Below are 12,167 nucleotides of genomic sequence, written 5' to 3' on the forward strand. Positions count from 1 at the left end.
TGTCGCAGTGCAGCGGCTGCGGCGGCCCCTCCCGCCCCGCGTCCCGTTGCCTAGCAACGCGCCGCCCCGCCTCCCCCGCGTGACGTTGCCGTGACGCCAGACTTGCGCCTCCGCGTCGTCACGGAGCGGTGACGCAGCCTGGCCGCCGCCCGCGCTTCGGTCGCGACGGACTAGGGCGGAGCGGGGAGGGGGCGAGAACCGTTACGCAGCACGCGCGTGGCGTCACGCCCCGCGCTCCAAGCAAGAAATGACGTCGTCGTGCCACCTTCTCCCTTAGGTCGGCGCGACGCCAAAGCGGCTCTTCCCCCTCGGCTGCCCGAGCAGCGCCCCCCCCTTTTTTTTTTTTTTTTTTTTTTTTTTTTTTTTTAAGTAAAAACCCCCCAGAATCGTGATGACGTTCCCAAGTGTAAAAACACAGAGCGGAGGCGCCTGGGCTGCCCCAGCACGCGAGGACGTCACTGACCCCCTGTCAACACATCAGGTGCAAGAATTAACCTCACGGTAAGAGCACGGCAAATTAATTAAGCAGGAATTTGTGTTAGAACACTCTATTAAAGACTGCGTTGTACCCCCAAAAAGGTTGACTAAACACTATAAATGAAGCTTCTCCCATGTGCAAAATATCAGAACGCTTCCCCAAACGCCCGTTTTTCTGCTTGCCTCTGCCTAAAACTGCATATCATACGGTGCAACTCCTGTTCCTCCTCCGTGTTTGGGCAGGAGTCACCCAGAGAATCACGGCCACGTGATATTAACCATTTTCTTCAAAAAAACCCTCACCCCTAAACCCTAGAGTAATACATTAAAGACGCAGAATTAAAAAAAAAAAAAGCACAGAAAAGTTCAGAGAAGGGGTGGCACCAATCTAGGAAAGTACATGAAATTCGAATTCTTACGACAGCATCAAAACTTCCTTGAGGTTTCAGTAAAAGTAGAAAACGCTCCCCATTTCATACCGTCCCCCAGCAATCCACGGGGTAAGCTAACGCGGCAATATTGCTGCATCATTACGACATCACTTTATTGCACTATAAATGCAGGCTTGATGAAGTGGCAACACAGTTTTTGAATCAACCTGAGCTGTTCGGCAGAAATTCAGTCCCTTTTTTTCAGATAGGGGAAAAAAACACCAGTATCAGTATTTGAAGAAAAAACCCCACCCCCCTAGTCTAGAGACTATGTTTGTTCAGTTTGTAAGAATTCAAAGGCAGTGGAACTAGCTCTTAACATTTAAAGCATTTTCATTTCTAAAGTGAAAAAAACTGTAAAGGTGCCCTTTGACAGCATAAATAAACCACGTCATTTGCCCAAGTCTTACAGTTTTGTAACTCCTGTGAAATTTAGGGAACTTCAGTATCTCAAAAGTAGCATTAAAACCTGTAAGGTAAGAGGGGTCCAGGGGTGTTTCGCATTGACATCACGCGCTCCTGGTACTAGTTAAACCGGTTACACGAGCACGAGGAGAGATTATCCAGCTGCTCAAAGGCTGTGACTGGTTTGCCCAGGGAATCCAGGAGACGGATTTATCAGCCCAAACTTGCTCCAAATCAGTCTGCGGAAGAACCAGTCCCAGCGCACAAGGGTGAAAAACACCCCATTGTGTCACTGCCTGCGGACACACGCAATCGCTGCCTGTCACTACAGGCCAAAACCACTGGTCAGTCCCAACACACGGCCACACCTGCATGCGTTAAAAAAACTGGAAGGAGCTACATAAAAACATACGATTTTGTGGTATCTATGCTTTTTGTAAAATAAGTGTGGTTCCGCTACTTTTGCGGACAAGAGTGTTTCTACAATGGTTATGGTGCATCAAGAAAATCAATGTCTTGGTTTCTGGAAAAGTTTCACTGCAAACAGATTTATAAGAAACTGTATTTTCTTTGTATTTACCTGACTAGCAAATTTCACCAAGATCACCAAATAAGTCCAAACAATCTTACTAGCTCAGCTACAGTCTAGCTCCACAGAAGGAAGAGGTTTTTGAACCTGTGCAAGAGAAGCAGGCAATTTTATTAAGTTCTGCTGGACAGAGAGAATATTTTAAATTTATTATTCAGAAACCCGAACAAAGCTTTGAACGTGTGCATGTTCACGTATTGCTAGCACCCAGAGAACCAGTTAAAACTGGCGTTTGCCATTAGTTCGGACAGCATTCAAGCATAAAATGGTTGGGATACTAAACAGCAAGATTAAAGTAAGATTAAACAAAAGCCTTATATAAACAAACGTCATAGGTCTGCTACAGACTTCTAGGTCTGCTACAGGTATAGAAGTAGTTCCAAAGAATAACATAAAGGTAACTGAGTATGTACAGATCTTAAAATAAGAGTCAATTGCCTAATGCACGAGTTTAGCAATATTTCAACAGCATCTCTTTTCTCATCTCCTCTGCTACATACTCCGGCTGCAGCCACACCTGCTCCTAGTGTTCTCACCTCTCTAAAGCTGGGCAAGTCTTGAGCCGCCTCTCAGCCAGCCTCCCTTTTGCAAGCAGCATTCAGTTAGGCGGGTTGTTTTTTTCCTGTAGCCTGACATATGGGCAGAAACATAGACAATGACATTGTAGCACTCGCATTATTTCCTGATGCTAGTTTGTGCATTTAAAAAAAAAAAAATCAAAATCTGAAAGCACAGTATATATTTTACTTCAATGGATTTTAATACCCTTCTGCAATCAGTACAATTAATTGTGACTTAAATAATTCATTTCCTCAGAGCCGCCTTTTCCCATTAAAGTAATCACAAGATTGAAATGATCAAACTTCTTGTGAAGATTTAGCAGATATAGTTATGATGGTTAGTGATCGGTAGACTAAGTCAAACTACTATAAAGGGCAGTCAGTTAAGTTATTGATAACCTATCTTCCTACTAAAAGAATTGTTTTCAAAATAGTATGACCTGAAAGTGAAATTCAAAATATCTTTCTAAAAATTAGTAAGATTTAAAGATTCTAAAAAACGCCATGGTACTGTCTTCCCAACTTGTTCTGAACCGGAAAACAGAAGTCCACTTGAATGGATACTCTGCAAAAAGTTTGGGGTTTATTTATTCATTTATTTAAAAGACCATTTCTCTGATTGAAATATTTCACTGACGCAAGAGAGGCTGACAGTCCATTAATTAAATTTCACAACAGTAAATGAATTCCCTCCATGAATACACACTGTAAGCAGAACTGTAAACTTGATACTCCCACCCCCCTTTTTTTCTCTTTATATTTTGTATTTCCGGATTGTTTGCTATTTTTATTTCAACAACAGATGTCGTTTCCAAATATAGGTAATTTTCTTCAATGCCCTGGTACAGAGGGAGATGTCTCAGGAACATGTTCTGTTTTAAACCTAGGAAACCTAGTTTCAAATTTCTCGTTTGCCCTTTAACTACTCTTTCCTTTTCCTCCGCACTTGAAGATCTAACAGTCAAGTAAAAATGTTTCTTCGCACCATCTCCCAGTACCTGAGCACCACCAGTTAAATTCTTCCTCTAATTATCAACAACGGGCATTCAGAGATTACTTTAAAATCCAAGGTTCCAGCACAGTATCCATCTTTTCAGCCGCCCTACCTCAATAAAACTGTGCTCACTTCAATTTTTCTTGTCAGAGTTATTTTTTTGGGGGTGAACAGAATTCTAAGAACTCAAGGCCAGCAAATGCAATTAAAGTATAAAGCTTTGCTAACACATAATGAGTGTTGCAGATCTCTGTAGGAACAGTCAAACTGAAACTACTGGATCAATTAAGCAAAGGCACATGCCCTACTTTCACTAATAGTTTTGAGTACCTTTAAAAGAAAAGCTATTTTAATGATTAAGACAAGCTTTAGCTATTTTATCCATTGCTCTAACCTTCAGAAGCTCAACATGTTATACATATATACTAAAAGGAAAAAAGTGTTAATTATCTTTGCTTCATTAAAAAAAAAAAAACCCCAAACAGTATTTCAATACAGAATTCTCAAACACCAATATGAAGAAAATACTAAATACTTTGCAACGGGCAAATGTTTTTATGGCTTTTGATAAATCAGAGCCCTCAAATTTTATGGGCAGATGCAAAATTTACCACCTGAAAGGCAGCAAAAAGAGCTAACTCTGAGACCTTTGCTAACCGTGACAGTTAAGCAAGAAACACTACTTTTTCTTGGCCTCTCCAGTTACCTTAAACTTCCCCAAACCCAATGCTTTCCTACCGCACTAAAAGGCAGGAGAGATATTTTGAGATTCCTACAAAAACAATAAAGAACAGAAATAAGTAGAGATGCGGATGGTAGCTGACAGACTATTGATAGGCAGTTAACAGGCTCCAACACAAAATGGCTAGGAGTGATGCAAAGTTAGTCTACCACAGAAGGGAATAACGATTAATAAGTGTGCTGGAAAGTGCCTGACTGCAGGATACCCTTCATTCTAATGTCATTTTAATAAACAAAAGAGAACTGGTTAGAACCACTTGCTGAAGCCTCACTGCTCTTCCTTTGTAACTGTATTTCTCTCCCCTTTTTTATTACGGGTAAGGTCTTTCTGACAGAAGCCCTGCTTCTTACGAAAAGCAAGCAGCTTAGAACTTCTAATGATTCAGTTGCGTCATCTAAATCTCTTGCAATTCTCTCTCCTTTCAGGGGGAAGCAATGCGTTATTACTGTTTTATGGTCCTCAGCGTCCAGTTTTGGAGGACATCTTACAGAAATCTGTCTTCCCTTTGCACATCTATTGGAGAAGCCTCTTGTCAAGGCGACATTCCAATGAAGACTGGATGTTAATCTCCAGATTTCACCAACAGTTTGTCTCCTTAACAAGAATAGGCCGGCAGTCCCTATTTTTTCATTTGTTTGCTTTGTTAGAAATGCCTTCAGATTCTCCTCATCTCAAGAATCTTCGAGCTGCTGCCACGCGGTTGGGTAGAGTCACTAATGTACAGCCTTAGGTGAGTCAAAAATAAATACTACAAATTTGAGCAATCATTTCTCCATCCCTTCACCAGTCAGTAGCAGCAATAACTGGTACAGACCCATCAGCGTTCCGCTACAGTACAGATTTTCAACAAACCCTATGTTTTCTCAATAAAGCACAGTTCAGTTGCTTTGTTGATGTAAGTGCGTTAGAGCTCCTGTTTCTCTCCACTAACCACAGTGGAGTCAGACGCAACAGGAACTTTATTACTTCCAGCAAAAACAGAATCAAAAGCAGCTTCCTGTTCCTCTAAAGTCACAGTAGCAGTGGATCCTCTAACAGACGTGCTGGTAAAGGCTGGCCGTTGCTCTGTAATCCTCTCCACATCCACTGTTTTCCTACCTCTTCTTTTGCCCAGGATTTTGATGTAATTAGCTGGCACAAGTCCTGTTGTTTGGCCATCATAACTAGCCAAAAGCCAACCACGGATTTTGGGTTGTTGTTCTGAAGAAGAAAAATGCAAACACATCGAGTCACAAAACAATTCAAAATATACTGCAGTTGAGGCACAAATACACCAGAAGGTAGATGACACTACAGTTCATCACGCAAAGAAAATAACTCTGTGATAAAAGGCAAATACAAATTACTTCACAAGAGAAATTACTAGGATCTGCACTGGGGAGGTGAGCTGAAGAGCACTGTGAAATGCAGGCTATTCTGAAATCGATGACACCATCGTACTGCAAACATCTAGTTGTGCAGCACATGCGAGGAAAACGTAACCACAAGGGTAACCACAAAGCACTCCCTGAGTTTAGGCTGTGTCAAAAAACTAGTCAGTAACAGTAACAAAACTACTCAATAAGTTTTATTACAATGCAAGCAATAATTTACGGACACCAAAAAAGTCAGTGCGGATGAGGAGTTTGGTCAAATAAGGTGGGGGGTTTTGTTTTCATTTTCAGACTCCAACGGTATGACTTACTTCTCATGTGATTAGGAAATAAATACAAAATTAAAAGTTTACCTTTGGGTGCTAATTTTAGCATGTCACCAGCACGGAAAGAAATTTCTTCTTCTGAGAGAGCACTGAAATCATATTCTGCTCTTCCAACTACATGATCATCTTCTCCACTCGCCCAGTTACTAGATACTGCTTCCAAAAAGAAATTAAATGGTTACCTGCTCTGAATTATAAAGTGTTGAGTTTTGTTAAAGGAAAGTGAAGAAAGCACCTTAATTCCCTTGCTAAAACTTTGCCAATAGAGAACTGATCAGAGTAACAAACAAAGAATGATTTGTTGAGTCAATCCAACCAATATTTTTCCCGCCGCCCCAACTGATAGAAAGGAAACAGAAATAGAGAGGAACCATGATTTTGGAATCACACAAAGCTTACCATGAAACCGCATCCTAACTCAACACTACTTAAGCAGGCTGTTACTTGTATCATACACCTAAAATTCAGTATTGTACCCCACTATTAACTTCTATTACTGTAGTATAAGATTAATCGCTATACATGTGATAATAAAAGGAACAATATATGCTGCACTTCTCTCGTGCTGTAGATCATCTTTACCTGTTTCTTCGTCACTGTATGTAGAAAGCAGCTTCCAAATCAGATAGGGACCTCCCATTATAACAGCAAAGAACAAGAAAATGGGCCAGGATTTTGCAGAGTTAGCCGCCTTGTCTTCGAGGCCAACGCGAGCTACTGTCCCCTCACTTTCAGCCCACAAATCCTCATTCTCAGAGCTCTTCCGTAGACCTAGTAATCGTTGTAGACGTTGGTAGAGATATCTTATAGTTCTCACCAAGGCAAAAGCTGAAAACACCTTTGTGAAGTGTACTTTGAGGCGGGAGAAGTGGTTGGCTACATCCAAGACAGCTCTGAAGCTGTTGTACACAGCTGAAAAGGTAGCATCCATCATCATGCTGACCGAGGCAAACGCATGCACAATACTTTCAATGGACTGAAATGCACCTCTGCTGCTCTCTTCAGCCTGCTGAACAAACCTGCTGGGAGGAATATCATCTGTACGAAAGCGGTTATAACCCAAGCCACCATATCCGTAACTGTAAGGACTATAGCTTCCATAAAAAGAGGTTCCATAAGAACCATAGCCCGGAGAAAAAGAACTAGTATACGCTGGCCTGAAAGTGCTCAGACTACTGCTTCCCGCTTGCTGTGATGGTCTTGGCAAAATAGGTGGAGGTATTCGTGCAACTGTGGGTTGTCCAGGCCTGGTCAGCAGGTTGTCGCCCAAGTCAGCAGACCTAAACAAATTCAGACAAGCAAGATCAGTACTCAAAATAAGTTTATATTTTTATTTCCTCAGAGTTCTTGGCTAACTATATAAATACGACAGTTTGTGTCGGTAGTGCTAGGACAGGGAACCTGGTAGCCAAACACTCGGTACGTTGCAAAACATTTGTGGGAAGAAAAAATTCTAGTCAGGAAACACAGGTCTTTCAGGGAAAAAAAAAAACCATAATGAGATATTCAGTATAAATGTGTGGAACCACAGCATATCTGAAATGTACACATGGAAAAAATTTCAGTCTATTTATTTTATTGACTAAGAAAGCATGAAATGCTACATCCAGATCCATCAAACTTGATGCTGTAACATCTAGGTTATTTTTCTATACACAAAAGCCTCTCATGTGCACTGCCAAGAATGTTTATGAACTTTTCAATCTGAAAGCTTTATTTCCAATACTTGTTCTCAGCTCTTCTATACAATGAGCCAATGATACACCAGGAAGGAGGCTTGAGAGCTCCTTTGAATGCACCCTTACAGAAAAGGGTGGTGTGACCTAATTGAGAATCCAAGTAATTACACAACAACACATGCAAGGGCTTTGGGTCCCCCCAATTGCCCCTTCTACCCAAACTATCTAATTATCTTTATGTAGCATGTCAAGGGATTGAATCTATTACTGTTAACTGTTGGCAGAAAGAGGTATTATAAGTGATTTATTTGTTTTTAATTTAGTAAACTTGTATTCCATTGTATACCCATAAGTTGAAGTCATTTCATGTGTGCCCTTCGTATCAACACTCTGCAAGTACTAGATTGGTATTTGAATTCTGTCAAGCAGCTGTCCAACTTTTGCTGTTTCATTAAAAAGCTAATCACATATTATCATCCTAAAAGCCAAACATTTTGGTCATTTCACATGTTTACTGCCTTATCCCTTGACTTTCCAATTCTGTAGTCCATTAAATTCACAGAAGAAAAAAAAAAAAAAGAAAAGTCAAGTTTGAATTGCTATGGAGCTGCTTTTTTCTGCGCTGCTTTTAGCATGAAGCATGCTTGCTATACTATTTCCCTATAAGGAAAGGAACAACTTGGTCTCAGCAAAACTTACAGGGTTCCACAGCAAAGAATATTATTTATATCTTTACACTGGTTTTTCCATCATATACTTTAATTCTCTTAGCAGTTAAAAACAGAGGCAAAAATAAGTTGTTATCACAGAAAACAGAGGTACTGTAACTTATGAAGTGACACTACATTCACCTCCCTAATAGTCAACTCGGGACATCTCACTTTAAAGCTGCTTGAAGCAATTTAAAATGAGCTAGATAGCCCCACCAAGAAAAATTAACATCAAATTTCTCATTTAGCAAACTTCAGCTCGCAGCGAAAGCAGGCCAGTTTCTGTTGAACGCTTAGTCTCGGCCTAACCTTTTGCCCAGTTTCAGCTCGCTCTAATTGCAATCACCAGCACCAAACGCAAAACAAGACAGATCTACAGCCGCCAAGCCTTCTTCCTTTGTTTCTGATGAAAAGGAAGGAGTTTACAAACACTTTCTGTACAACATCCCTCTCGGCGAGTGGGGTGGATTTTCTGGAAAAGCTCAGCTTCCCGTCGGACGCGCCCGGGCCAGGCATACACCTGTGCCTTTCCCAGCTCCTGGGGATGGCACGCAGCTCGCACGGCTTTACAATGCCCAGGAACGGACGGACACCCGCGCTTTGCCCACTGGTGGGAACACCTATAGCTTTACCTTCACCGCCTTTAAACACGCAGCTCTCTACAGACGCGAGCAGGGCTCCAAACCGGTACCTTTGGGCACCCCCTCACTCCCTCTCCGCACTGAGAACGGGGATCCCCCAGAGACACCCCCACCCCGCCGGGCACAAGCAGATCAAACGACCCCAACCCCCCCAGCTGGTAACCCACCCCCCAAGCTCCGCTCAGCCACCAGCTGGCGGAGGCGCTGCCCGGCTGGGCCCGACCTTTAAGCTCGCCTCAGGGGCGAAGGCCGAGGAGGCGGGAGGCCCAGGATGGCGGGGGGGGGGGGGGGGGGTGAGGCGCGGCCGCCCTGAGGGGGGCCAACAGGCAGGGGAGCCGCGGGGGCCGGCGCACGGCACTCACTGGAAGGCCGGCGCCACCGTGCCCGCCAGCCGCCGGTTCTCCCAGGGCTTGGGAGGCGGCGGCTGCGACGCCATCTCCGCCTCGCTGCGGGCCCCGCTCTGCCCCCCGGCCCGGCCCGGCCCGGCCCGCCGCGCTCCTCCGCCCCGCTCCTCCGCCCCGACCGCCCACCGGCAGGCGCGACGCCGGAGCGCCGAGCTAGTCGACCCACGCCGCTTCGGGCAGGGCGTCCCGCCGCGCCCGGCCCATCGATGCGCTCTGCCTCGCCGCTGGTCGAGCCTGTGCCGGCCCCGCTGGCCGCCCGGGAAGGCGGGGAGGGGGCGGTGAGGCCCCGCGTGGAGCGAGGGCCGCCGTGAGGTGATCGCTGCTCCCCGGGGAGCGGGGCGGGGGGCGGCCGCCTGGAGCCCATCTGCGGCGCCTCCGGCCTCCTGCGGGAGGGCGGCCCTGTGCTGAGCGGTCCCCATTCCCCCGCGGGGGAGCGAGGCGCCTCAAAGTAGGGAGGAGGGGGCTGTAACGGTTCTAACGGTCGGGGCGCGCGCTGGTGTGTGGGGGTTATGGGGCTCCCTCCCCTCCTGTCACCGAGAACTGAGGTGTCCGGGCCGGGAGAGGCTTGTGGGCGGGTGGGGGGGTTGCGGTGTGGTGGTTCGGCTGTCAGCAGGTGGGGTGGAATCCCGTGGGGTGGAATTCCTCTGCCGAGGGATACAGAGGCCAAGAAAAAAAAATAAATTCAAAGAGGTACCCGAGAAGGATGGGAGGAAAGGCCTGTCAAGGTTAACCACCAGGCATACCACACCAGGTCAAGGGGTTCCCCCTAAACCAGAAGTACCTGGAGGCAGAGAGCACTTGGCAGAGGGATGTGCCCTGCACACACCTGTTTTCCTGTGGCCTCTGTTTATTCCCACCCTGGGTGACAGTAGGCTAATTGGACCTTTGGTCTGAACAATCGTGGTTATTCTTACGTGCTTTCTAAACTCTCCTAGATATCCAGTGTGGGCGAGCACCTCACTGTAAATCTCTCTTTTTCCGTATTTTTTGAAAAAATGCAGGAACTTAAGTTTGCGGAGAGTTCTATCCGTTAAATTTTGGGCAAAAAAATTGGTCTGTTGTAAAGTTCTGGGCAGAGAGAGCGACAGGAACCCAAATTAGCCATAATCATTTAGGGGAAAAAAGCGTTATGAGATCTCTCACAAAAACAGTAGTCCTGTATTTGAGATGGAAAATAAGAAATCTCAAAAAATTGAAGGAGCTAATGGATAGAAAAGACTTCCTTTGCTTTTAGGGCCTTGTATGACAAAAGGGGATGGCATCTGGTTTTCACTTGTTTGGGTTTTTTTTTCCCCTGTGATTTTAACGGTTTGATTCTTTAGTTGCTACAATATTAGAAGGGATTTCCATTTTAAGTTTGGTTTAATATGTCTTAGCTCCACCCGCCTTCTCCATTCAGTAAAGAATAACTTGTCAGGTAATGCACATTATCAAAGATAAAACTCTGGGCAAAAGCTCAGCACACCTTTGTCAGAACTCTTGACTTCAGATTTTTCTAGCAAGTATAGAAGCTTTTCCCAGAGTCAGTGGTCTTTTTGGGTTGGTCTTCCAATTCTATTGTGCCTTTGATTTAAGACAAACATGTATTCTAAACTTCCTCTAGAGGACCAAAAAAATCCATTGATTCTAAATATGGGACAGTTAAGTCAGTCCTTTTATTGTTGAATTGCTGAGTTGTGTTTATTCTAAGCTTTTTTTCTTTTCTTTTTTAGAATTATCCAGTATGTCTTCACTAACAGAAAAGGACAGACCAATTGTTCAGCTGTTACTGAACACTGGCACTTGCCCACGATGTATTTTGAGGTTCTGCTGCGTGGGATCACAGGCGCTTTATAGATGTCCATACAAGGTTTGTTCTTTGTGTTCCTAATTAGAACTTGTGAACATATGAATGCAGTATTCTTTGCACTACCTTGGAGGAGAAGGTTGTTGTGTTCTTGGGCTCTTTGCCTGAGAGGAAAACATTTTGCAAAATGAGTTATGAAAAATAACTGCTGCTACACTGTGCAATTTTGAGAAATTACAAGAATCATAGAATATAACAATTGTTGTGGGTTAAATGTTAAGTTTGACTGTGGAAGTTGCTATGTATTTCCTGAAAACACCAGAAAACAGGGCGTGTTAGCTTCTGCACATCATGGCTCTATCACTTTAGAAGCAGAACAGCTATGACTGCTCCCTCTGTTCTTTTTCCTTTAATGTAATAAATAGTAAAGGGGTTGTGGGCAGTGCAGCTGATGCAGAGGAGGAACCATCTATGCTCCAAACTTTTTTGCTTCATACTTCCTTCTTCTTTCAGTAGGATTGGTAGGGGGATGTAACTGAAAAATTGCAGAGCACAGGTTTAGGATAAATCTTCCTTTTTCAGTCAATCGAACACAATGTTATTAGGCATCCTTTTTAGCTGACCTTAGTGCTGAAATTCAGTCATCAAATTTTTCCTAGCTGTGCACAATCATTCTTGCCTTTGTTCTTCTACTTGTTACTCCTCAGCTTGGTTTTGGTGATTTGCTCCTCCTCCGTATTGGTTCTTTGAGACCTCTCTCATTGTGTAGGCCAAATAAACATCTCCATTTATCTGGTTTAATCCCGTGACTTTATGCTTCCATCTTCTGATGTCTGTCTTGATTGTTTCACCTTTGTTCAAGTTTAGACTCCCCAGAATTTATTTTTAACATCTTTCTTCCATATCCTTTTTGCTTTTCTATCAATGATTTGAGAAGTGTTCATTCTGTATGCTATTTTTTATTCTTTTGCATCTCAACAACACAGTAACTGCTGTCTTTGTTACTGAAGACCTTTTAATAAATCTTTCTTTCTGAACTATGTGTTGCCT

General features: G+C 43.8%; 2 protein-coding genes across 9 annotated transcripts in view; one reads left to right on the forward strand and one right to left on the reverse strand.

The window, feature by feature from the left end:
- Positions 1-1,980: 1,980 nt before the first annotated feature.
- Positions 1,981-9,437, reverse strand: PEX13 (peroxisomal biogenesis factor 13). 2 transcript variants are annotated; one of them, XM_074578539.1, is made up of 4 exons: positions 9,290-9,437; positions 6,480-7,177; positions 5,925-6,050; positions 1,981-5,398 (listed from the first exon to the last, which is right to left on the reverse strand). In XM_074578539.1, exons 1-4 carry the CDS (start codon positions 9,361-9,363, stop codon positions 5,103-5,105), a joined length of 1,194 nt encoding a protein of 397 aa, XP_074434640.1. In that variant the 5' UTR covers positions 9,364-9,437; the 3' UTR covers positions 1,981-5,102. The 2 variants fall into 2 exon arrangements, with proteins under 2 accessions (XP_074434640.1, XP_074434639.1); XM_074578538.1 differs by having other exon boundaries at positions 5,925-6,053.
- A 132-nt stretch (positions 9,438-9,569) lies between these two features.
- The window catches only part of PUS10 (pseudouridine synthase 10), a 32,806-nt gene continuing 30,208 nt past the window's right edge, over positions 9,570-12,167 (forward strand). For 2 of the 7 annotated variants that reach the window (XM_074578532.1, XM_074578534.1), the window contains exons 1-2: positions 9,577-9,643; positions 11,044-11,180. In XM_074578532.1, the coding sequence (XP_074434633.1) occupies positions 11,055-11,180 (126 nt within the window). In that variant the 5' untranslated portion in view covers positions 9,577-9,643; positions 11,044-11,054. Of the gene's footprint in view, positions 9,780-11,043; positions 11,181-12,167 lie in introns of all 7 variants that reach the window. The other 5 variants (XM_074578536.1, XM_074578537.1, XM_074578529.1 and 2 more) reach the window with 5 other exon arrangements.

The sequence above is a fragment of the Larus michahellis genome, chromosome 3, assembly GCF_964199755.1.
Source record: "Larus michahellis chromosome 3, bLarMic1.1, whole genome shotgun sequence".
In the NCBI taxonomy this organism is placed as follows: domain Eukaryota; kingdom Metazoa; phylum Chordata; class Aves; order Charadriiformes; family Laridae; genus Larus; species Larus michahellis.